A 23,488-nucleotide genomic window follows, 5' to 3' on the forward strand; every position below is an offset into this window, starting at 1 on the left:
CTTGAAACCTTTACTTTAATGGATTTTATGGATTTAATCTCTTTATGAATAATTTTTTTTTACCTATTTTTTTTAAATGAAAATTATAATGGTATTGAATTTGTTCAGCAAATTAATTTCTACTAAAAATTATGAAAGTAAAAACAAGATTTTTAAAGATTTAATAGTCTCAAAATGAGAATAATTTGAAATTTCCAAACAATGAATTTTTTTTTAGCATTGAATTTTGATTTCTCGTTTGGTTTCTCTCAACTTTCACTAATTCACTAGAACTTTGTAACATTTCCCTGTATTTTAAAGTTTTATATCTTTAAATTAAAATTTAATGCATTTTAAAAAAAATTTTACATTTAATGAAATTCACAATTACGTAGGATTTTCGATTTCCTCGAAACATACATTAAAATCGTTACTTTTTGTTTCGTACTTTTACTTTTTACTCTTACTTTAAATTCAAAACTTTTCACTTTCTTTTCGTCACTCACCTCATGCTTAAAGTCCTTTTGCTCGTTACATTTTAAAATCAATGTTCCCATGTATAAGTGAAACTAACAGACAAGAGTTAACAATTGTAATTTTTATAACACCAAATAAATTTAAAAACGATTATAATTTAATAAAATTTAAAAGAAAGTCTAATATTTTCTGAAATTAGAATATACTTAGTTTTTTATGTTGAAAAACAAACATTCTACACTTAGAAACGACCGTTTCAATTTTCAATATCTGATAAATTAATTTTAACAATAATTAAAATCACCATAAACAAACTTTTTACTACACTTGTACTCTTATAGCATAATATACATTTAATTATATTGCGGAAAATTAATTTTCTAATCAAGTTTTATGCAAAATATTTAAAAATAATTTCTCTGGCGATAACTAATAGGCTATAAAAATCTTTTTGATATATATTTCTAAATTCTTGTCATTGTACTTTTTATTTTCATATAATAATTATATTAGTTATTAATTATGATCGTAAAATAATTTTTTTTAGTTTTAAGTCACTAAATTTTTTTAAAGTATTTAGTAATTAAATAATAATTTAATCTTAATTAAGAGATGGATTCTTTTAAAGAATTTTATTTTCCTCAAAATCCTATAAATAAAGATTTATATCTTTCTTTTAGCAAATTACTGAAGAGAAGTTTTCTAAATGAATAGTCTTTCTGAAATTAATAAATAGCTTTAGATTATTATAAGTTACTAAATTACTAATATTTCTTAAAATATTTCTATATTACATATAATATTTATTTATAACAATTTGGATAATTTTTTATTGCAATTAAAGAATTTAATCTTTTACGAAATAATTATGCTTATATATAATTTTATAACAATAGAATACTAAGAAAATCATAGCTATATTGTATGCTTAAAATATTAGTTTTGATTAAAATTTGATGTTCAGTTTAAAATATTTATTTTTATCTTTGGGGGCTTTCGTTATCATTAACGTCTAAAAGTATCCGGAATGTTTTGAAACAAAAGGTTTTTAATTATTTTCCAATAATTTCATCAGTTCTATGATGTTGAAACTTTAAGCTATAGAAATAACTGTATCAATATTCTTTTCATGATTTTAAAGTCGAGATTTTAAGAACTTTTTTAGAGTTTGTTACAAATTTTAAAACAATGCTATGGTTTGCTTAAAATTCTTTAAAGAAACGTTATATCTTCTTGCAAAATAACATCGAAGAAAGTAAATTGATATTGCGCTTCACAGTAAAGCACTTTTGGTTACGAAATCTAGCAATATATTATATTTATAAAATACTTTTAGTTAAGAAAAAGAGAGCTTTTGCATATTTACGCAATTTAAGTAAATTAATAAGTTAACTTATTTAAAAATTTTTTAAATGTTGCTTAGAGAGTTTCAAAAATTTTGCAATTGTTCATATAGAGTATTGGGAATTTCGAATAATAATTTCATTGCATTTCTACTGAGAAATTTCCTCTGAATTCATTCTACATTTAAGAAAATTATTACCAGTGTTTTGGAATATCTTTCGTGAACATTATTATGAGGTTTACGAAAGGGCCCAACAATAGCAGAATTTGATTTTTTAAACTATTGAAATCCTTTTAAAAATGTCAGTTAGAAAACTTATGCTTTTTTTTCAAAAACTTATTTTATTTTATAATCGTCGTTGAACAGCAAACCTAATTTTGAGTTTAAGATTTCCTATGTAAAACTCCGTAGCCTTGTAATTTTTAGCCCAATCCAGAAAACAAGTTAACTCCAGGATCAATTATTAAGAGAAATTACACGGTCGGGGAGAACTTTTTTGATGGAACTAACCCGCATTTACGTTACGTGGAGAGGAAAACCCCCGAAACCTTCTCACGGTTAGCTTGATGGCAAGGGTCACGGTTAGCTTCTAGTCCATTATCAGTCTGCTACTGAGTATATTTTATGTCGGCACTGTGATTTGTGTGAGTTAGGAGCAGAATTCGTATCAACCAGCTTCCACTGGAATTCCAACTTGGGCTACCTCACAGGGAGGCAAACGCTCTATCCCCTGAGTCACCGCAACTCTGCTAAAATTGTCTTACAACATTTAACAAATTTTAAAAATATTTCATATATGACTCTTTTTTTTAAAAAAATTTTGTATTGTGCCTTGGTCCACCGCTATTATATTTGTTAAAAGAGTTATTACTTTCAAGATTTGCAGATAAAATTATTAAGTGACCGAAGTTAATATAGGTCTGACGATGATCAAATGCGATGATAGAATAGTTTCCGCGAGAAAATATCTAGACAATGCTTTTCTGACCATACCTTTCATGCTGTCAGATATGTGGACAATATATTACGAAATTTTCTTTTTTTTTTTGGTGAGGAGTTTGATAAAATGTTTATTTTATCTTTATCATTGGCAAAAACACCAAAATTTTTATCCTGGAAAAAGTTTATAATTTTTGTGCAAATACATACCTGCAAACAAAACTAGTGATCTCATTTTGATAATTTTGACTTTATATTTTACATACAATTAAAATCAAGGTTAAAACCACCAGAATATGGTAAAATTGTGTTTCTGGCTATATGGAAACACCAGAAAGTTTGGAAATTTTCAAAGAAACGTTTTGGTAAAAATTTCCAAAAATTTAATTATTAATTATTACAAATTTCCAATTTTTTGTGATTTTTGAAAAAATAATCAAAAAATATGGTTTGATACCCCGTGATAAAATTTGGTAGATTTGGTAAATTTTTTCTTTACCTATCTGGTAATAATACCTTAGAAAATGGAGTAAAAACCATTTATTTAGTTAAATTTACTTTTATGTTAATATTTTTTGCTAGTTGTGGGGTAATAAGAACTATAATTTCAAAAACCAGAATTTCCACACCGAAAAAATACCAAATGAATACCGTATATTTTGGTTCCATTAACCAGTCCTTTTTTTACCAGAAAATGCCATTACCACACTTTATGGTAGTTCTACTGGAATCTTTTTCTCCGTGCAGTCTTAAGCTTTTCATACATATGAAAAAACTTGAAATTTTACAATGTGGTTATCTATGTTTTCAGTATTATATTATAAGACGTACTTGAAGCAAGTATTTCCTTTAAAGAATACTATATTCATCCCAAAAGAAAAAAAAATCTTTTTTTTGTTTTTTAAGAGTATCTAAGTATTTCCTACTTGACTTCTTTTCCCCAAGACAAAAGCTCTGCAAACAATATTTATCCCATTTAAGAAAATTTCTCTTTTTATTTGATTGTCTTCGCGAAGAAAGCTTTAGTTTGTTGTTTTGCCGCAGAGATAGGCTAACAAATCTCCTTTAAGCCACATATCTGGGTAAGAAAAACAAGAGATAAAAAGTGGACATTCATTCAAAGAAGTAAGAAAAAGAATACATCCAACTAGGAATGGCTGTTTCGTTTCGCAACCGCGAAAGTTCATTTCATGGTTGAAAGGATTTCCTACATTCCAAAACCAAATAGAATGTGAAACCAAACATTATGAAACAAAATAAGTTGTCGTAGTCAGTCCCATAAAAAGTTTTTCTCTGAACATCAGCTTTGAAGGCCAGTATTTGGACCAAGTCAATTGCAATAATATTAATAAAAATAAGATACTTTCGGAGTCTTTTGGAAATTGCTACTAAAGCCTTTCTTATCCGGTATTATCTCAATTTTGTTGTACTTTGGAAAGATAGAGTCCGTGGAAATCTAAAATCGTGCCATATAGTTGTAGCAGAAATCGCTGCAGTTTACTAATGGTTCATCATGAATGTCTATAAAATAAATCTGATTTTCCTGGTTAATTTGCAAAACAAATAAAAACAATTATTTTTTTTTCTTCAGTTTACAAATTTTAATCCTTTGAAACAAAACTTTTAATAAACATATTTTTCATGATTTTTTTTTTCATTGTGTTTATTAACTTTGGTCAAAATAGGTGAAAATTACTATATTTAGAGTTTTAATAATTCATGATTGTGTAATACAGCATGAACCCCTGTGTCCTTTTCTGTGTTAAAGGTAAAGTATTCCATACACGGCTCCCTTCCAAATACTTTTTTTTCTTCAAATTTGCACTTATTTGCAGATATTTAGATTTAAGAGAAACAGTTATTCATCATAAATTTTGTTTTAATTTGCAAAAGCAACTGTTGGTAAATTTTTCAGTGTAAATAAACAAATTCTTAAATTTATTTACTTATTTTTATTTATACTTTAGTATAATTCTGATAATCTAACAGATTTTTAGTAACTATAAGGCAGCCTTTTCATAATTAGAAATTGCCAAAATATATTTTTGCATGTGATTAGGGCAGCAGAAGAAAATATAGCACATAAAAGGGATACAGTCAATCCATCTGTGTCAAATAGTTAAGCTATAAATTAAAAAATAATAAATAAAAAAATAAAAAAAAGCACAGTAATAAAATTCAAGAAAAGTATAGTAATAAAAGTATTAACGGTGAATAAAATTGGATTCTGAGAAAATGAATGTGCATTGTCAACAAAGTAAAAATCTCATCTGAAAATATTTGCTGAAAGCACACTGGTTGATTTTTACAATTTTACCCAAAATTACATCAATGGAAGTAGCATATTTGATTTACTGCACTTTGCTTTCCAATTCACATCTGCCTCGTTTCTAATCTCGTACGACCACCTTGTTTGAATCGTTTTATTGGGTTGGTCGTATGGATGCCACGAGAATACAATTCCAAGATGGGTCTTTTGCTCCCGAAGTCCGTAGGGTAAATTTAAAGTGGCAAAGTCCTTTTACTGATTCTACTACTTACACCCTGATTCTACTGGGTGCTAATTTGAACAAATGAACCTCACTGGTTATGTGCATCTAGAATAGCTATGTATAATTGTACGTATACTGGCTACGTATATCACGCTTATTCAAGGTTATTTGTCCCTTGAAGTTTGCAAGATCGTTAACACTAAGCATATTATAACCGGTTACAGTATGCATGTATGTTTATTGTATTGTAAACTTTCCCCTTTTCTGATAATTTTTTAATAAATTCTCGATAATCTAGACTAGAACGAAAGAAAGTTAACCAGTTGATTTCGAAAATTAAATGACCCAGGCATCTATTACCTGCATTTTATCGTGATTAAAGGTGTCTAATGCAACAACTTATTACCATCGTTATTATATAATAACTGACGGAAAATTCTGTGCGTGAAAGAGCCTTCCCCATTATAAGAACGCAAAAGTGCCTTTATGAAAAAAAGAGGTAGGGCATTTATTCTTAAATATATATGTCAGATATGCTGCTTTGTTCTGCCAGACCCTTTCAATGCATGTTTTATTATGTACGCACATGCTTTTTCACGAAGCGAAATGCTGTTGTTTTACGCTTGAACATTACCATTCCGTTAAAGGGTAAACCCCCTACCACTTTATTTATAAAAGAACATTTTGAATTACTGTGAAAGGGGTCATGTACTTTCGTGGAAAGAATTTTCCGGTAGGCCTAATAATTTGTAACGTTTCTATATGAGTAGATTTATAAAATAACCTGTCACTTTCCTAAAACACTAATCGCTACCACTGATGCTTGGTTTTGCTGGAAAGTAAAGCTCACTGGAACAAATGCTTAGTCTCGATGGAGTGGGTGTCTTGGTAACGCCCACTTCAACAAACGAAACAAAATAGCCCTTCATGATTAAAATAAAATATCCCTAATTGAAAGTACTAGCTAATTACAGTTCTAGCTTTATACGCAGTAACTACAGCTCCGTTCACACTGCATAAACGAGGAAAGCCGATAAACAGTTCGAATAGCATTACCCATACTTTATACAACTCGAAGTTTGAATCAGTCAGTTTCGAAAATTGTCAGAGAACTAAGATTTTTCAGGTCGTCAGGTTTTAGAGTATAGCGTTATATCTATGAGTATGCCGTTATTTTACAAATATAGTGAGAAAAAACTAGGGACTTGTTATTAACTTGCTTTTTTATTCGCACTTCATATTTAACCAACAGAATTAAATTCAGTAAGAAAGATTTTAGAGATTTAACTAATCAAATTAGAGATTAACTAAAATCAGTATTAAGTATTATTCGCACCAAAAATCATTCTATAGATTAGTGATGACGGAAGGCCAACACATGATAGATATATATATAATATTATTATTAGTAGTACTATATATGAAAATATAATGATACTGAATATATACAATTTAACACAAAATAATTGTTTCTTTCATTTTTAATTGCTTTACTTAAGATTCAAAAAAAATTTAAAATAAGGGAAACACTGTTTAAATTCTATCATTCATGATTTATTTAAATAAAGAGAATAACTCTGTGCTTATACTTGAAAACACAAAAAACTCTGTTTTTTTTTCTCCATTCTTCTATTATAATTCATGGTGTAATAATAATTAAAAAAACTTATCTTGTATATTTTCTACTTATCTTTTATCTTTCTTGCACTTTTACTGTTACATAATTTAGACCTAAAAAATAAAAAATGTGTTTTTACAATATGTTTGAATTTATTTTTAGTGCAATGGCTTCTGAATTTAAATGCGGTTCTTGATAAATAGCTTTTCTTTAAGATAAAAACAGGCATTAACAATTCTTCGTATGTTAAACTTACTTAGTATTCAAACAAGTCGTATATTTTATGAAATAAATGTTAAACAAAATACTGGTAATCAAGTTTTGATGCTTCGATTTCTAGGTTTTCTTTTAAATTGTGTTATGCAAAAATTAAAATTATTTTAAGCAAAGAGAAAATAATGCGGTTTTGATGCAGAAAATAAAACTTAATTTTCGCTAAATCTAAGGAGAATTTTTGCAAAAAACAATTTATAGATTGGATTTAAGTTAAGTAATTAGCCTTTGATTTTATTTAAAGCATTTAACATTCCAAAGGCACAACTTATATATTCACTAAATATATATATACATATAATATACACTGGTTATCATAAATTAAGGAAAATTCACAAAAATCGCGATAACTCAAGAAATTACACATGGAATTTTATGAAACTTACCCACAATATACAACACATAGTAAGGTATTAAACAACATAAAAAGAAATTATCAGACATTAATAGTANTATTTGATTGTCTTCGCGAAGAAAGCTTTAGTTTGTTGTTTTGCCGCAGAGATAGGCTAACAAATCTCCTTTAAGCCACATATCTGGGTAAGAAAAACAAGAGATAAAAAGTGGACATTCATTCAAAGAAGTAAGAAAAAGAATACATCCAACTAGGAATGGCTGTTTCGTTTCGCAACCGCGAAAGTTCATTTCATGGTTGAAAGGATTTCCTACATTCCAAAACCAAATAGAATGTGAAACCAAACATTATGAAACAAAATAAGTTGTCGTAGTCAGTCCCATAAAAAGTTTTTCTCTGAACATCAGCTTTGAAGGCCAGTATTTGGACCAAGTCAATTGCAATAATATTAATAAAAATAACATACTTTCGGAGTCTTTTGGAAATTGCTACTAAAGCCTTTCTTATCCGGTATTATCTCAATTTTGTTGTACTTTGGAAAGATAGAGTCCGTGGAAATCTAAAATCGCGCCATATAGTTGTAGCAGAAATCGTTGCAGTTTACTAAAAGTTCAATGCATCACGAATGTCTATAAATATATCCGATTTTCCCAGTTAATTTGCAAAACAAATAAAAACAATTACAATTTTACTTTAATTCACAAATCTTAATCCTTTGAAACAAAACATTTAATAAACATATTTTTCATGATTATTTTTCATTGTGTTTAGTATCTTTGGTCAAAATAAGTGAAAATTATTATATTTAGCTTTTTAATAATTCATGATTGTGAAATACAGAATGACTTTTTTGCAATAATTTAGATTTAAGAGAAACTGTTATTCATCATTGACTTTTTTTTTATTTACAACAGCAACTGTTGGTAAACTTTTTAGTATAAATTAAAAACAATTCTCAAATTTATTTATTAATTTTCATTTATATTTTAGTATAATTCAGATAATCAAACAGATTTTTGGTAATTATTAGGCAGTTTTTTTTTAATAATTAGAAATAGCCAAAATATATTTTGTTTGTGATTAGAGCTTCGGTAAAAAATATAGTACATAAAAGGGACACTGCCCACCCATCTGAGTATGGCAGTTAAGTTATAAATTAAAAAATAATTTAAAAAAAACAAAAAAAGCATAGTAGTAAAATTTTTAAAAAAAAGCATAGTATTAAAATATTAACGGTGAATAAAATTGATTCTGAGAAAATGAATGTGTTTAGTCAACAAAGTAAAACTCTCATCTGAAAATATTTGCTGAAAGCATGCCGGTTGATTTTAACAATTTTACCCAAAATTCCATCAATGGAAGTAGCACATTTGAGTTTCTGCACCTTGCTTTCCAATTCACAACTGCCTCGTTTCTAATCTCGTACGACCACCTTGTTTGAATCGTTTTATTGGGTTGGTCGTATGGATGCCACGAGAATACAATTCCATGATGGGTCTTTGGCTCCCCAAATTCCATAGGGTAAAATTAAGGTGGCAAAGTCCTTTTACTGATTTGACTACTTACATCCTGATTCAACTGGGTGCTCATTTAAACAAATGAACCTCACTGGTCACGAGCAGCTAGGATAGCTATAATTGTACGTATACTGGCTACGTATATCACGCTCATTCAATGTTATTTGTCCTTGGAAGTTTGCAAGATAGTTAACGCTAAACATATTATAACCGATTATAATATGCATGCATGTTTATTATATTGTAAACTTTCCCCTTTTTTGTTAATTTTTTAATAAATTCTCGATAATCTAGACTAGAATGAAAGAAAGTTAACCAGTTGATTTCTGAAATTAAATGACCCAGTCATCTAGTACCAACATTTTATCGTGATTAAATGTGTCTAATGCAACAACTTATTAGCATCGTTATTATATTAGAACTGACGGAAAATTCTGTACGTGAAAGAGCCTTCCCCATTATACAAGAACGCAAAAGTGCCTTTATGAAAAAAAGAGGCAGGGCATTTATCCTTAAATGTATATGTCAGATATGCTGATTAGTTCTGCCAGACACTTTCAATACATGTTTCATTATGTATGCACATGCTTTTTCGCGAAATGCTGTTACTTTAGGCTACAATATTACCATCCCGTAGAAGGGTAAACACCCTACCACTTTATTTATAAAAGAACATTTTGAATTACTGAAAAAGGGGCACGCACTTTTGTGGAAAGAATTTTCCGGTAGACCTAATAATTTGTAACGTTATATGAGTAGATTTATAAAATAACCTGTCGCTTTCCTAAAGCACTAATCGCTACCACTGATGCTTGGCTTTGCTGGAAAGTAAAGCTCACTGGAACAAATGCTAACTCTCGATGGAGTTGGCGTCTTGGTAACGCCTACTTCAACAAATGAAACAAAATAACCCTTCATGATAAAAAAATACCTCTAATTGAAAGTACTATCTAATTATAGTTTTAGTTTTATGCGCAGTAACTATACAGCTCCGTTCACACGGCATAAATGAGGAAAGTCGATAAACAGTTCGAATAGTGACCCATCAGTCAGTTTCGAAAATTGTCAGAGAACTAATATTTTTCAGGTCGCCAGGTTTTAGAGTATAGTGTCATATCTATGAGTATACCGGTATTTTACAAATAGAGACTATATTACAAATATTTACAAATAGAGACTATACCGGTATTTTACGAATAGAAAAACTAGGTACTTGTTATTAACTTGCTCTTTTATTCGCATTAAAAATGATTCTATAGATTAGTGATAAATGCCAACACATGATATATATATATATATATATATATATATATATATAAATATATATATATATATATATATATATATATATATATATATATATATATATATATATATNTATATATATATATATATATATAATGTTATTATTTATGAAACTATAATAACACAATATATATTTAACACAAAATAATTGCTTCTTTCAATTTTAATTGCTTTACTTAAGCTTTAAATAAATTTAAAATTTAAAATAAAGGAAACACTGTTTAAATTCTATCATTGATGATTTATTTAAATAAAGAGAATAACTCTGTGCTCATACTTGAAAAAACAAATGACTCTGTTTTTTTTCCATTTTACTATTATAATTCATGGTGTAATAATAATAAAAAAAAAACTTATCTTGTACATTTTCTACTTATCTTTTATCTTTCTTGCACTTTTACTGTTACATAATTTAGACCTAAAAAATAAAAAATGTGTTTTTACAATATGTTTGAATTTATTTCTAATGCAATGGCTTTTGAATTTAATTGCAGTTCGTGATAAATAGCTTTTCTTTACGATTAAAACAGTTATTAACTATTCTTCGTATGTTAAACTTACTTAGTATTCAAACAAGTTATTGTATAGTTTATGAAATAAATGTTAAACAGAATACTGATAATCAAGTTTTGATGCTTCAATTATAAGGTTTTCTCTTAAATCATATTAAAAATTGGTTTGAACAAAGCGAAAATAATGCGGTTTTGATGCAGAAAATAAAACTTAATTTTCGCTAAATCTGAGGAAAAAAAATTAAAAAAGAATTCAAAGATTGGATTTAAGTTTAAAAAATTAGCCTTTTGCTTTTATTTAAAGCATTTAATATTCCAAAAGCGCAACTTATGTATTCACTAAGATTCACTAGATTTTTCAGAATAAAAAGGATATTGTTTTTGAAAAAAGAAAGTATTATGTTACAAATATGATGCTTCCCAAATTATTTCAAATATTTAAATTGAGTTGTAGTTGCTGTTATATTTTTTGTTAAATTTGATTCATCAAAAATTATTTAACTATGTTATGCCAATGGCAATTATTTTGTAATTGAAAATGAAAGTAAAGTGAAGCATTTTTTTTAATTTTTTTTTATTTCCGATGAGCTGCACAATCGGTCTTGCCGATGAGCAGACCTAGTGCGTTCTCCAGAGGTGGTATCCACTCTTTCAGGACAACCACAATGGGTGAGATACCGTTGGTCATGTTAATGTGGACGTCTAGTTTCTGTCACATTAGATGGCAGCACCGAGACTCTATTTGGATGCTAAAGTGCACTAGGAATTTAATTTTGCCGGAAATGCGAAGAGCCAATGAGGCACTCCAGGGATCTTTTGCATGCCGCATAATCATACGACTTGGCCGAATCATTACGAGTTCATTTACGCCCGACATTGCTACTGCAATGACGAGTTAACTTGTCGACAACGTTTTGTATAACGTAAGTATTGAACAATCAATTAATGTTGTCCCACATGCATTTTTATGATTTTTTAAGAGATTTTTTTTTACAATCTACTTTATTATACATAAAGCAGATTTCATTATTTTGCGTACGACATTTTATTGCCACACGTGAGACATGAGATTTATTAATATGCATAACTCTCAAATTTTGACCATATGTTTTCAAAAAACAGATGAAAGAACTTAAAAAAAAATTCATTTCGTTATATATTTACTAGTTATCGCATCATTTCGCCACACTTTTGTGATTTTCTGACGAAATGATTCTCAAAAGTGATGGAATGAATTTCAAATCTACCAAAATGCAGCTTAAGGATTGCTTAATCGTCAAAAGCAAGAGTTTCATTTTTGAAAGTATAGTGAGAGATTTTTTTTTCAAAAATATTACTTATCTGTTATTTATTATCTATTATTTATTATCTATATTTTATCTATTATTTAATTTAATTTTAATGTTCCGTTAACTAACGTTCCGTTTCAGCTTTTTTTCTAAAACTTTTCATTAAAGTTTTCCAGTAATTAAAAAATACATATTCATATTTTCTTAAACTTAAATTATTTTTAATACATTAAAAAAATGTATTCACCTAAATTTTTACAGTAGATATTGCAAATCTATTCATACTTTTTGAAACAGAAATAAAGTATTGCTTATTCAAAAATATTTCTTTTTCATCCTTCACGTATAAATAAAAGTAATTTCGTTTGATTTTACTGAATTGAAAGACGTAAAGAAGACGAAAATACATTACAAATGTTTTAATTTTCTACAACAATAACAAACTAAAAATATTTGCAACAACTCTCAGCTCTATATATTTCAAAATAAAGAAAAAACACATATTTTATTCAATCATCACTGAGTAGAATAAATAAACATAACTATATTCATATGTTATCTAACTCTAAAACATTTTCCAAGATATCAATACTGTTCAGTAATGCTGGCACGTTGTGTACATACTCCATCTATGGCGTATTGAGACTTGCCTAAAAGTACTCGGGCTTTTCCTATTGAAGAAAGAGATGAAGAAAAAAAAGTACCTCATGAAATTTTAAACAGAGCTCAGATTTCATGGCTGTGCTGGATTAAAGTCGCAATGTGTTGTGTTAGAAAAGATATATTTGAGGCAATATTTTCCATTCTGAGTGGTGGATAGGAATATGAAAAAGAATTTTTATCCTGTGTGGTCAAAATATTTTCTCTCAGAGGACCATCTATGAATCTACAGGGGTATTTTATTTTATAAAATGCACTCTTTCAGTGGCATAATTTTAACGTTTTTGGATTATATTGAAGTAATTTTTATTCTACTAAACTTCTATGAGCATATGCTTTATGTGTTTGTTATATTTGTTTGATGGTTTTATTTGAAACGGTTGAATACTTCTGAAAGCAAAAATCAATTTTTTTTATTATTTTCTCCCAGAGGACCGTCTACGAATCTACTGGGGTATTTTATTTTACAAAATGTACTCTTTCAGTGGCATAGTCTTAACGTTTTTGGATTATATTGAAGGAATTTTTATTCCACGAAACTTTTATGATCATATGCTTCATGCATTTGTAATATTTGTTCAATGGCTTGATTTGAAATTGTTGAATACATCTACGAACGAAGAAAAAAAATTACTTAGTTATTTTTTTAAGGGTTAGAAACATAAATTAATTTTGCCAAGTTAAACTGCAATAAACGCCTTAATTTTATAATAATTGCTGTTGTTTAGGAGGAAGTCAAAAGGTATGCACTTTTGAGAAGAAAAAAAAGTTTCAATTTTAGAAATATACATATCTATTGAAGAAAACAGAACCGAAACATTAATACTTAATTGATTTCTGACAGAAACATAGGGGAGTTAAAATACGATAATTGGAAACACATCAAAGTTATACATCGAGCAAAACTGATTTTAGTATTTTTATTCATCCCGCCTATTAACTAGAACAAAGTATTAAATTCAAGTTTTCAAGTATTTTGATTTTTAATTTATAATCTTCATATAATGTGTTTCTGTAAATCAAAAAATTTACATAATTTGAAAGAAAATTGCATATTTATGTCTTTATTCTTATTTTTAATTACATAAAACTGAACATCAAAAAAACCGGATTTTCACGTAAAATATTTTTGCATCGCAAATTTGAAAGCACTTACTTTAAATATTTATTATTTTCATTCTACTACGATATTCTTACATTTATGGTTTTGATTGTTTTCTAAATTAAGAGTTTAAAATAGGAGGAGTAGTTTCTTCATTAAATAATAATTCCATATATTTGTCCTGTTACGTTACATTTTATGATAAATTTTGATACTTTTCGTTTGGCTAGGTGCAAGCGAAAAGTTGCCCTAAAATTTAGACGTCTATCAGGCTTTTTTAAATTTTTTTAAGCACAAAAAAATCAAAAAAAAAAATAAAATTGTGTAACCCACGAGGTATCCCAGGTTTGAATCACAATGATTGCTGGTCAATACGAAATCCACACCCGGCTCTCAAAAATCACAGTGCTGACGAAAAATATTCTCACTGGTAGAGAGATCATAGGTTAGAGTCTCCTTGCCTTCAGACTAACAGTGAGAGGTTTTCGGGGTTTTCATTTCCGTGTAATGCAAACACGTGTAAGTTCCATCTAAAAGTCCTTCACGACAGCAAATTTCTCCCAATTCTCGATGCAGGAGTTACCTTGTCTTCTGGAAGGGGTTCAAAGTTACAAGGCTGTGGAGTTGAATATTGGTAGCCGTAAAATCAAAATTCGGTCAGCTGTTTAACAACGGTTACAAAACAAATAAAGAAAAAAATAAACAAAATAAAAAGCAAGGAAAATAAGAGTCTCAGCTCTCGGCTAAGGCTCCTGTACTATCAGAGCTGACCTAACAAGCAATATTGGAGCAGACAAGCTCGCAAGTTAACGCTATGTTAGTATTGTGCTTATGTTAGCTCTTTTCTCCAAAAATAGATGATGAGTCGACTCGTCTAATTCAGGGGCTCTACTCTCGGCTAACTGATAAATACCATTTTTTAAAAATCAGTCTTGACTTATTACCCGTCTTACAATTACCATTTATGTTGCGAATTGCATTAATATACTATAAAAAATTACAGATAAGGAGTTAATAATTTTCTTGAACAGTTTAAATGTTTATTTTTCTTGAACAATATGATACATACTCTAATTTTATTCAGTCCATCCTCCTATATGGCAAGCAACCATATTAGAAATTATGGCTGTGAAGTCACCAAATTTTTATAACTATACATCCTTAATTTTAAATGTTATTTTAAAAACTGATTTCTAAGCCAAATTATTGTTTATAATATATATTAATAAAATCATAAAGGTGTGTTTGGAATTGAGGATTAGGGGCACTAGAGTAAGTGAAATGAATTTCTAATCTATTTTTAAGAAATAATTTAAATTTTCGTAAAAAAAAAAAAAAAAAAAAAAAAAAAAAAACATTATTGTTTTATGCTAAGAGAGAACAATGATTGCGAAGCATTCCTAGGTGTTTTTGAGTGACAGCGAATAGGGACATTTAGTCCCTCATGACTGGATAAAATTGTATTTATATTTTTCTTGAAGTTGAAAAACTACTATTTTAAAATTTTTCAATGCAATATAATGAAAAAATGCTTTATGTTTACCGGCAATATCTTTTGGCAGAATCTTGACGCTATGAAGCACGGAAATGTTATTACACATAGTTGGTGGTTAGTACAAATTAAAAAAAAAAATAATACCTGGCTGTATAGCATTCATGAGCTATTTATGTAAAATAAGTATTAGTGTTGAAAAATTTGCGTGAAATTGAATAAATAATTTATTTTAAATATTTAAATTTTAAAGATTACGTAATGACACTATTTAAAAGAAATTAAAGAACACTTATCACCTAATTATATAATATCACATATAAATGTTTCACGTACGCATTTGGATAAGCAGAAAAACACAGTTATCAGATCAGTTGAAATAAAGATCTAATATGCTCTAGAATTTCTTGAGATTTAATCGCTGTTACTATTTAAATTTTAAATAAAATTCATACATATTCTTAATAACAGCAAATATATCCTTAAAAATAAGTAATTGCTAAAATCATTCTTCTTCCTTGGCAATACAACCTAGAACAAGCAATGGCCTTTCCAGTAAGCTTCCACCATTTCTATTTAACCAGAACCGATCTCGAATTTCTTTTTCTCAGCACTCTGAGCTGCACTTTTTTAGTTTTTTTTTTAACATTGTCGAGTCACCAAGCCTTTTTCTCATAAAACCTCAGGGCTTGCTAGATGTCAGATTGTTTTTTCGATTTCAGGGTTTTCTAATATCTGTAAGTATCCAACTTATCTCATGCAATAAACTTCAATGGTTTTAATAGCGTTGGACTGTTTGAATTACTTCAGATTCATATGCCTGAAAACGAAAATTACACGTAAGAGGCCTGGCCTACCACTTTTTAACTAAAAATCAAATTAAGTCTCATGTCTCAAACTTTCTAATAACCAGAACGCTGATTATTAGAAATTCATTTTTTAAACATTGCGAAACTTTTTCCTACTAAAATCTGAGGGCTTGATAGATCTCATGCTTTGCTGGGCTGGTGTTTCTCAATCGTTGTAGTTGTCCAATTGATCTCAATCGGGCCGGGAGAGCCTGGTTGGTAGGGCACTGGGCCCATGTCCAAGAGGTCGTGGGTTTAATCCCCGCCGGTTTAAGATTCCTCCTGTAGTAAATGGTGACTGATACACGATAAATCTGTAGAGTCACAAAGTCCTCTATGTTCCCATAACAAATCATACCTCAGGGGGTACTGATCCTGGAGTTTCCTTGTCTTCTGGATTGGTTCAAAATTACAAGGCTACGGAGTTGAACATTAGTAGTCGTGAACTCAAAACTGGATCGGCTGTTCAAGGACGGTTATAAAATGAAATTCTTCTCACATAATAAAGGCCGTTGTACCTGCTGAATTACTGTAAGTTGATCTGAAAGTGAAAAAAATATATAAATAAGAGGGCTGGTTTCTCCTACTTTCTTTCACAGAACAAAATAGTTTTTGTAGAATTTTATCAACTTGTTTATTACTTCAAATTCTCATAACTACATTGTTAAAACTAATAAGCCTTCCTTTTTTTTTTTGTTTTTTCTTTAGGTAAACCAAGACCATCCGTGACGTGGTGGCGAGAATACTCTCTGTTAGATGATACTTATTCTTTTATCCCCGGCGATAATCTTGTCAGAAATGAACTGAAAATATCGGAACTAAAGCGACATGATTTACTCGCCGTTCTTACGTGCCAAGCATCCAATAATAATATCACTGTCCCAGCTTCAACAGCCATAACACTGGACTTAAATCGTAAGTATTTATCAGACACATAGATGGAATAAAAATAAAAAAAGAACATTTCTTACATCGCTATGAACTTATTTACAGATAGCGACTCATGTTAGATAGATTATACTGACCATTAATTCTTAATGAAATTTAATATGATATTTGTACTGATTACTAAATGGAAGAAATTAGAAATAATCCAGATTTTAAGTATTTAATTTCCAGGAAAAAAGATAGATACAGTGCGTTTTGCATTTACTACAATAATTATGTTAATTAACATTAAATTTTTGTTGCGTTAATCACACTTAACTAATAGTGAAACCACGCATTGAGTACCAGGAATGTTTTGGGAAAAAAAACAGGGTTTCTGCTCTAGTTAGCGGTTTGAAAAAACAACCAGATTCCAATAGTTTGGTACCACCTTGCTGGGAATAAAAAGGAATATTTTCCCAATTTTAACTATTTATGCCGTTGGACGTGAAATTGGGAACCATTTTGGCCAGCAACTGGCTGTTGCGTGAATAAAAACATCATTTAACGCTTTATCACGCTACACAGGATACACATTATCACCGTATTTGTTTTAAGCCTCATCCTATTGCAAAGTTACTTTACAGTGTATTATCATCGCAAACATGTAAATAAAGCTAAGTTTTACTTGCAAAAATTCATGCAAAATTTTAATCATTGCTGTATGAAATATACAAATTAAAACTTCATTATAGCAACAAATTTCAATGGGGTATTTTAAGATCTATCATGTGAAATTCTCTAATTAAATTATTTAAGAACAACATAAAGTAATTCATTAAAAATTTGAAGTTTGCAAATTGAATTTAATTTCAACAATGTCGTTGAAAGTAGTCAGCAAGGAAATTATTTATTCATTATTTTAGTATCCTACACTCATAGACATTTCCTTCAACAACCCAAGTTATGTTAAATATCCTAGCATGACTGTCACTGATTCATTATTCATTCAAGGCAAATGATGAATGAATATTCTCTAATAATTTATAATACCCAACACGACATAGATTTATGCAACGCTCGTGTGAAACTCAGGTCTACGATATGCGAACAAAATAATGATTCCAGTATATCCCAGTGATTTATAAATATTCAATGCGTTAGGATGAACATTTACTAATAACTTCTAGTTTGCTTTTGAGCAAAATTAAAAGAAAAAAACTTATAGGACGAGATTTATTTGTTAATTGCGATTTTCGAGTAAGTTTTAAAATAATTATTTAAAGTTTTATTCCGTGCATATATGATTAGAATTATCGTTCTCCAGTTATTTACATTTGCGTATTAAGATATTTCGCAACTAATTGCGAAGCATGATTAGTATGATCATGTTTTATTGATACATAGATACTTTATAATTAATAATTGTTTTGAGGCTTATGAGTTGTATGATATTTAACAGCGAATTTCATCTTGTTTATTGATATTGTTATGTTAGTTTTTTCTGTAATTTTCATTTTACAAATCTATTTTTTTTTCATGTAATTCTAATACACTGAAAAAACGTGCACTAAAAAGAGTGAAAAACAAAAGTGACACTTAAATTATAATCTTCCAATAAATGCTGATATCTTAATGGACTGTGACTTTTCATGAAGTATAAACGGACTATAGGGGGCTCTGTAATCGTCACTCTTTACTTGAACTTTTACTATATTCGTCAAAAATGAAGTTAAAGCTATGACCAGGATCACAGGTAATAAATGGGAAAAAATCACATGGANGAAGCGTTATAGTAAAAAAACGAAGACGAATATGGCAAAAAAGAACATATGAAATTATTCCGAAAATATTCAAGTTTTAATTTAAGCAGTTGCCGGTAGATGGCAGTAACATGTACCACTGAAACCAGTTGTAGTAAAGAAAAAAGGCGTTTACAGGCGGAGAGAATTGTGAATAACCTTGTATAAATAAGAGGGATGGTTTCCCCTACTTTCTTTAACAGAACAAAATAGCTTTTGTAGAATTTTATCAACTTGTTTATTTCTTCAAATTCTCATAACTACATTGTTAAAACTAATAAGCCTTCCTTTTTTTATTTTTTCTTTAGGTAAACCAAGACCATCCGTGACGTGGTGGCGAGAATACTCACTGTTAGATGATACTTATTCTTTTATCCCAGGCGATAATCTTGTTAGAAATGAACTGAAAATATCGGAACTAAAACGACATGATTTACTCGCTGTTCTTACGTGCCAAGCATCCAATAACAATATCACTGTCCCAGCTTCAACAGCCATAACACTGGACTTAAATCGTAAGTATTTATCAGATATATACATGTAATAAAAATAAAAAAGAACATTTCTTACATCGCTATGAACTTATTTACAGATAGCGACTCATGTTAGATAGATTATACTGGCCATTAATTGTTAATGAAATTTAATATGATATTTGTACTGTTTACTAAATGGAAGAAATTAGAGATACATAGATGGAATAGAAATGAAAAAAGAACATTTCATACATCGGTATGAACTTATTTACTGACAGCGACTCATGTTAGAAAGATTTTACTGACCATTAATTGTTAATGAAATTTAATATGATATTTGTACTGATTACTAAATGGAAGAAATTAGAGATACATAGATGGAAAAAAAAGAACATTTCTTACATCGCTATGAACTTATTTACAGACAGCGACTCATGTTAGAAAGATTATACTGACCATTAATTGCTAATGAATTTTAATATGATATTTGTACTGATTACTAAATGGAAGAAATTAGAGATACATAGATGGAATAAAAATAAAAAAAGAACATTTCTTACATGGCTATGAACTTATTTACAAATAGCGACTCATGTTAGATAGATCATACTGTCCATTAATTGTTAATGAAATTTAATATGATATTACTAAATGGAAAAAATTAGAAATAAACCAGAAGTTAAGTATGTAATTTCCAGAAAAAATGATAGAGATAGTGTGTTTTGCATTTACTACAATAATTATGTTAATCACCCTTAACTAATGGTGAAAGCACGCATTGAGTACCAGGAAGTTTTGGTTAAAAAACTGGGTTTCTGCTCTAGGTAGCAGCTTAAAAAAACACCCAGCTACCAATCATTGGGTACCACCTTGCTGGAAATGAAAAGTAATTTTCTGGCAATGTTAACATATTACTCTTTTATGCCGTTGGACATGAAATTGGGAACTATTTTGGCCAGCAACTGGCTGTTGTGTGAATAAAAACATCATTTAACGCTTTATCACGTTAAAGCAATACACATTATCACTGTTTCTGTTTCAAGCCTTATCCCATTGCAAAGTTACTTTACCGTGTATTATTATCGCAAACAATCAATATTTTTAAATGTAGATAAAGTTAAGTTTTAATTGCAAACATTCAAGGAAAATTTTAATCATTGCTGTATGAAATATTACAAATTAAAACTTCCTTATGGCAACAAATTTCAATAGGGTATTTTAAGCTCTCTCATGTGAAATTCTCTAATTAAATTATTTAAGTACATCATAAAATAATTCATTAAAAATTTGAAGTTTGCAAATTGAATTTAATTTTAACAATGTCGTTGAAAGTAGTCAGCAAGGAAATTATTTATTCATTATTTTAGTACCCTACACTCATAGACATTTCCTTCAACAACCCAAGTTATGTTAAATATCCTAGAATGACTGTCACTGATTCATTATTCATTCAAGGCAAATGATGAATGAATATTCTCTAATAATTTATAATACCGAACACGACATAGATTTATGCAACGCTCGTGTGAAACTCAGGTCTACGATATGCGAACAAAATAATGATTCCAGTATATCCCAGTGATTTATAAATATTCAATGCGTTAGGATGAACATTTACTAATAACTTCTAGTTTGCTTTTGAGCAAAATTAAGAGAAAAAAAAACTTATAGGACGAGGTTTATTTGTTAATTGTGATTTTCGAGTAAGTTTTAAAATAATTATTTAATGTTTTATTTCGTGCATATATGAGTAGAATTATCGTTCTCCAGTTATTTACATTTGCGTATTAAGATATTTCGTAACTAATTGCAAAGCATGATTAGCATGATCATGTTTTATTGATACATAGATACTTTATAATCATAATTGTTTTAAGGCTTATGAGTTGTATAATATTTAACAGCGAATTCATCTTGTTTATTGATATTGTTATGCCAGTTTTTTCTTTAATTTAATTAATTTTACAAATTTATATATTTTTTTTCATTTAATTCTAATACTCTAAAAAGGAGTAAACTAAAATGACCTTCCAATAAATGCTGATATCTTAATTGACTTTGACTTTTTATAAAGTATAAATGGACTGTAGGGGGGCTCTGTAATCGTCACTCTAAGCTTGAACTATTATTATTCGCCAAAAATGAAGTTAAAGCTATGACCAGGATCACAGGTCTTAAATAAATGGGAAAAAATCACTTGGAATGATATTACGATTAAAATTTTACAAATTTTTTAATCATTTCCTTTTTGATTTTTTATGAATGAGAAGAAATATGTTTATGTATTCATATTTAGTACTAAGACATTTGAAGGAAAAGTATATATTAACAAAATATATTGCGATAAATATAATAACTAATATTAGGCATTACGAAACATTAGAATCCATCAATATCAAAATCTAAGGAATCACCATTAAAGAAGACGTGGTTAAAAGACCTGCTTGATTGCTTGAGGAAATTGTTGAGAGGAAAATTGTTAAATGAGACTGTTTCAAATTTCAACACTGAAAAAGGTGGATCAAAAATACAAAAACTTTTTCAGTTTCCTGAAATAAATAATGTGATTTGCAAAATCATCTTTAAATTACTTCCAGCAAACAGCCTAGTTTAGTGTTTAATCCTTCTCTCTTTTTAAAATGTAATTTATCTGATATTGATTAAATGTTTGCTCTTTCTTCGCTTCGATATTAAAAAGCAACCTAAAAATGTTTATAATTTTCCATCTATTTTATGATCATGATAAAAAAATAGATAGTAAGAGCAGTTATTATTGAGCATCCTGTATACATTTGCGATGACAGCTAAGTCAATATTTAGAGATTAAAAAAATGTAAAGTGGTAATTTTTAAAATAAAAAGCGTTATTCTTCAAACTTTTGAAATATAGATGTATTTGGCACAAATTGCTGCTAAAAATATAGTAACTAAAATAGCAAAATTGTAAAAAAATTTCATAAATTACAAAAAAAAATCATAGTTAAAAAACTTATGTAACGAGCTTAAAAGTAATACGTATGCTTGTTGCAAAACCCTGATATGAAAATTGGCTAATGATCCTGATAGTTCGGATCATATGACGTTTACTATTATGAGGCTCGGATCGCATGACGTTTACTATAATGACGTTCGGATCATATGACGTTTACTATCATGACGTTCAGATTATGTGGTATTTGTGATTATATCGTTTTATTTTGTGATAATATATTTTCAAATTACTTTTTTTACAAATAATATTCTACCTGACATTTTTATACTAAGAATTATGTTGTTAGTTGCATAAAATTTAATTCAACATTCTTTTACAAATAGAAATTTAAAAGATTTTAAAGTAACATTTCATATCAAGTTTGCTTACTGATAAAAATACAAATGCAATATATACAATTCATAACATAAATATATTTTTCATTAAAGTAACTAAACATTGGTTGAAATAGCAAATCACTAAAAAAAATACTGCAATTGACAGTTCAAAATTTATCTTTTTAATTTATAAATTCTCTTAGTTTATGTTCAACAAATATCTTGAAAGTTATTTAATTAATTACTAAACTTAAAATTTGACGCAACATTCTGACGTTTACTTTCATTTGATGCATAAATTTAACATCATAATTAACAGGATTTATAAGTTTTTAATGCTTGTTTTATTTAACATTCTAACTCACTAATTTTAATAATCGATCATTATTGACTTAAAAAAAATCAGAGTCATTTTTAAATTTTCATGCTCACAATTTTAAATTATTATAATTGAGCTTCAAAACTAATTAGCTTGAATACATTTTTTGAGCTGTAAAAATTGCTACATTCTCTTAAAAATATTTTCTTGAAGTACTTTTCATTATGTTTTTTTTTATTTATTTCCATAATTCTGTATTTCTTAACGTAAGACACCTTGTGTGACGAAGATATTAAATTTTTTATAATTATAATATTAATAATTTGCGTTAATTAACTGATTTAATCTTTTCAAAACTTTAAGCTTCTTCATCTTTTCCGTAAAAAAGAAGCAAATCATTTTAATAAAATTGCTTATGAATTTTTCAATGTTTAAGTTTTTTAAATATTCATGAACTTTTTTATTTAAATTAAATACATTATCTGAAACCAGTGTTTTAGGTTAAATTTAAAG

General features: G+C 28.4%; 1 protein-coding gene across 2 annotated transcripts in view; it reads left to right on the top strand.

Annotated features, from left to right (window-relative positions):
* LOC107454903 (protein turtle) overlaps window positions 1-23,488 on the top strand; it is a 954,328-nt gene that overhangs the window by 906,781 nt on the left and 24,059 nt on the right. For both annotated transcript variants that reach the window (XM_071184031.1, XM_043039893.2), the window contains one exon: window positions 19,181-19,387. In XM_071184031.1, the coding sequence (XP_071040132.1) occupies window positions 19,181-19,387 (207 nt within the window). The remainder of the gene's footprint in view (window positions 1-19,180; window positions 19,388-23,488) is intronic.

The sequence above is a fragment of the Parasteatoda tepidariorum genome, chromosome 8, assembly GCF_043381705.1.
Source record: "Parasteatoda tepidariorum isolate YZ-2023 chromosome 8, CAS_Ptep_4.0, whole genome shotgun sequence".
Classification (NCBI taxonomy): Eukaryota; Metazoa; Arthropoda; class Arachnida; order Araneae; family Theridiidae; genus Parasteatoda; species Parasteatoda tepidariorum.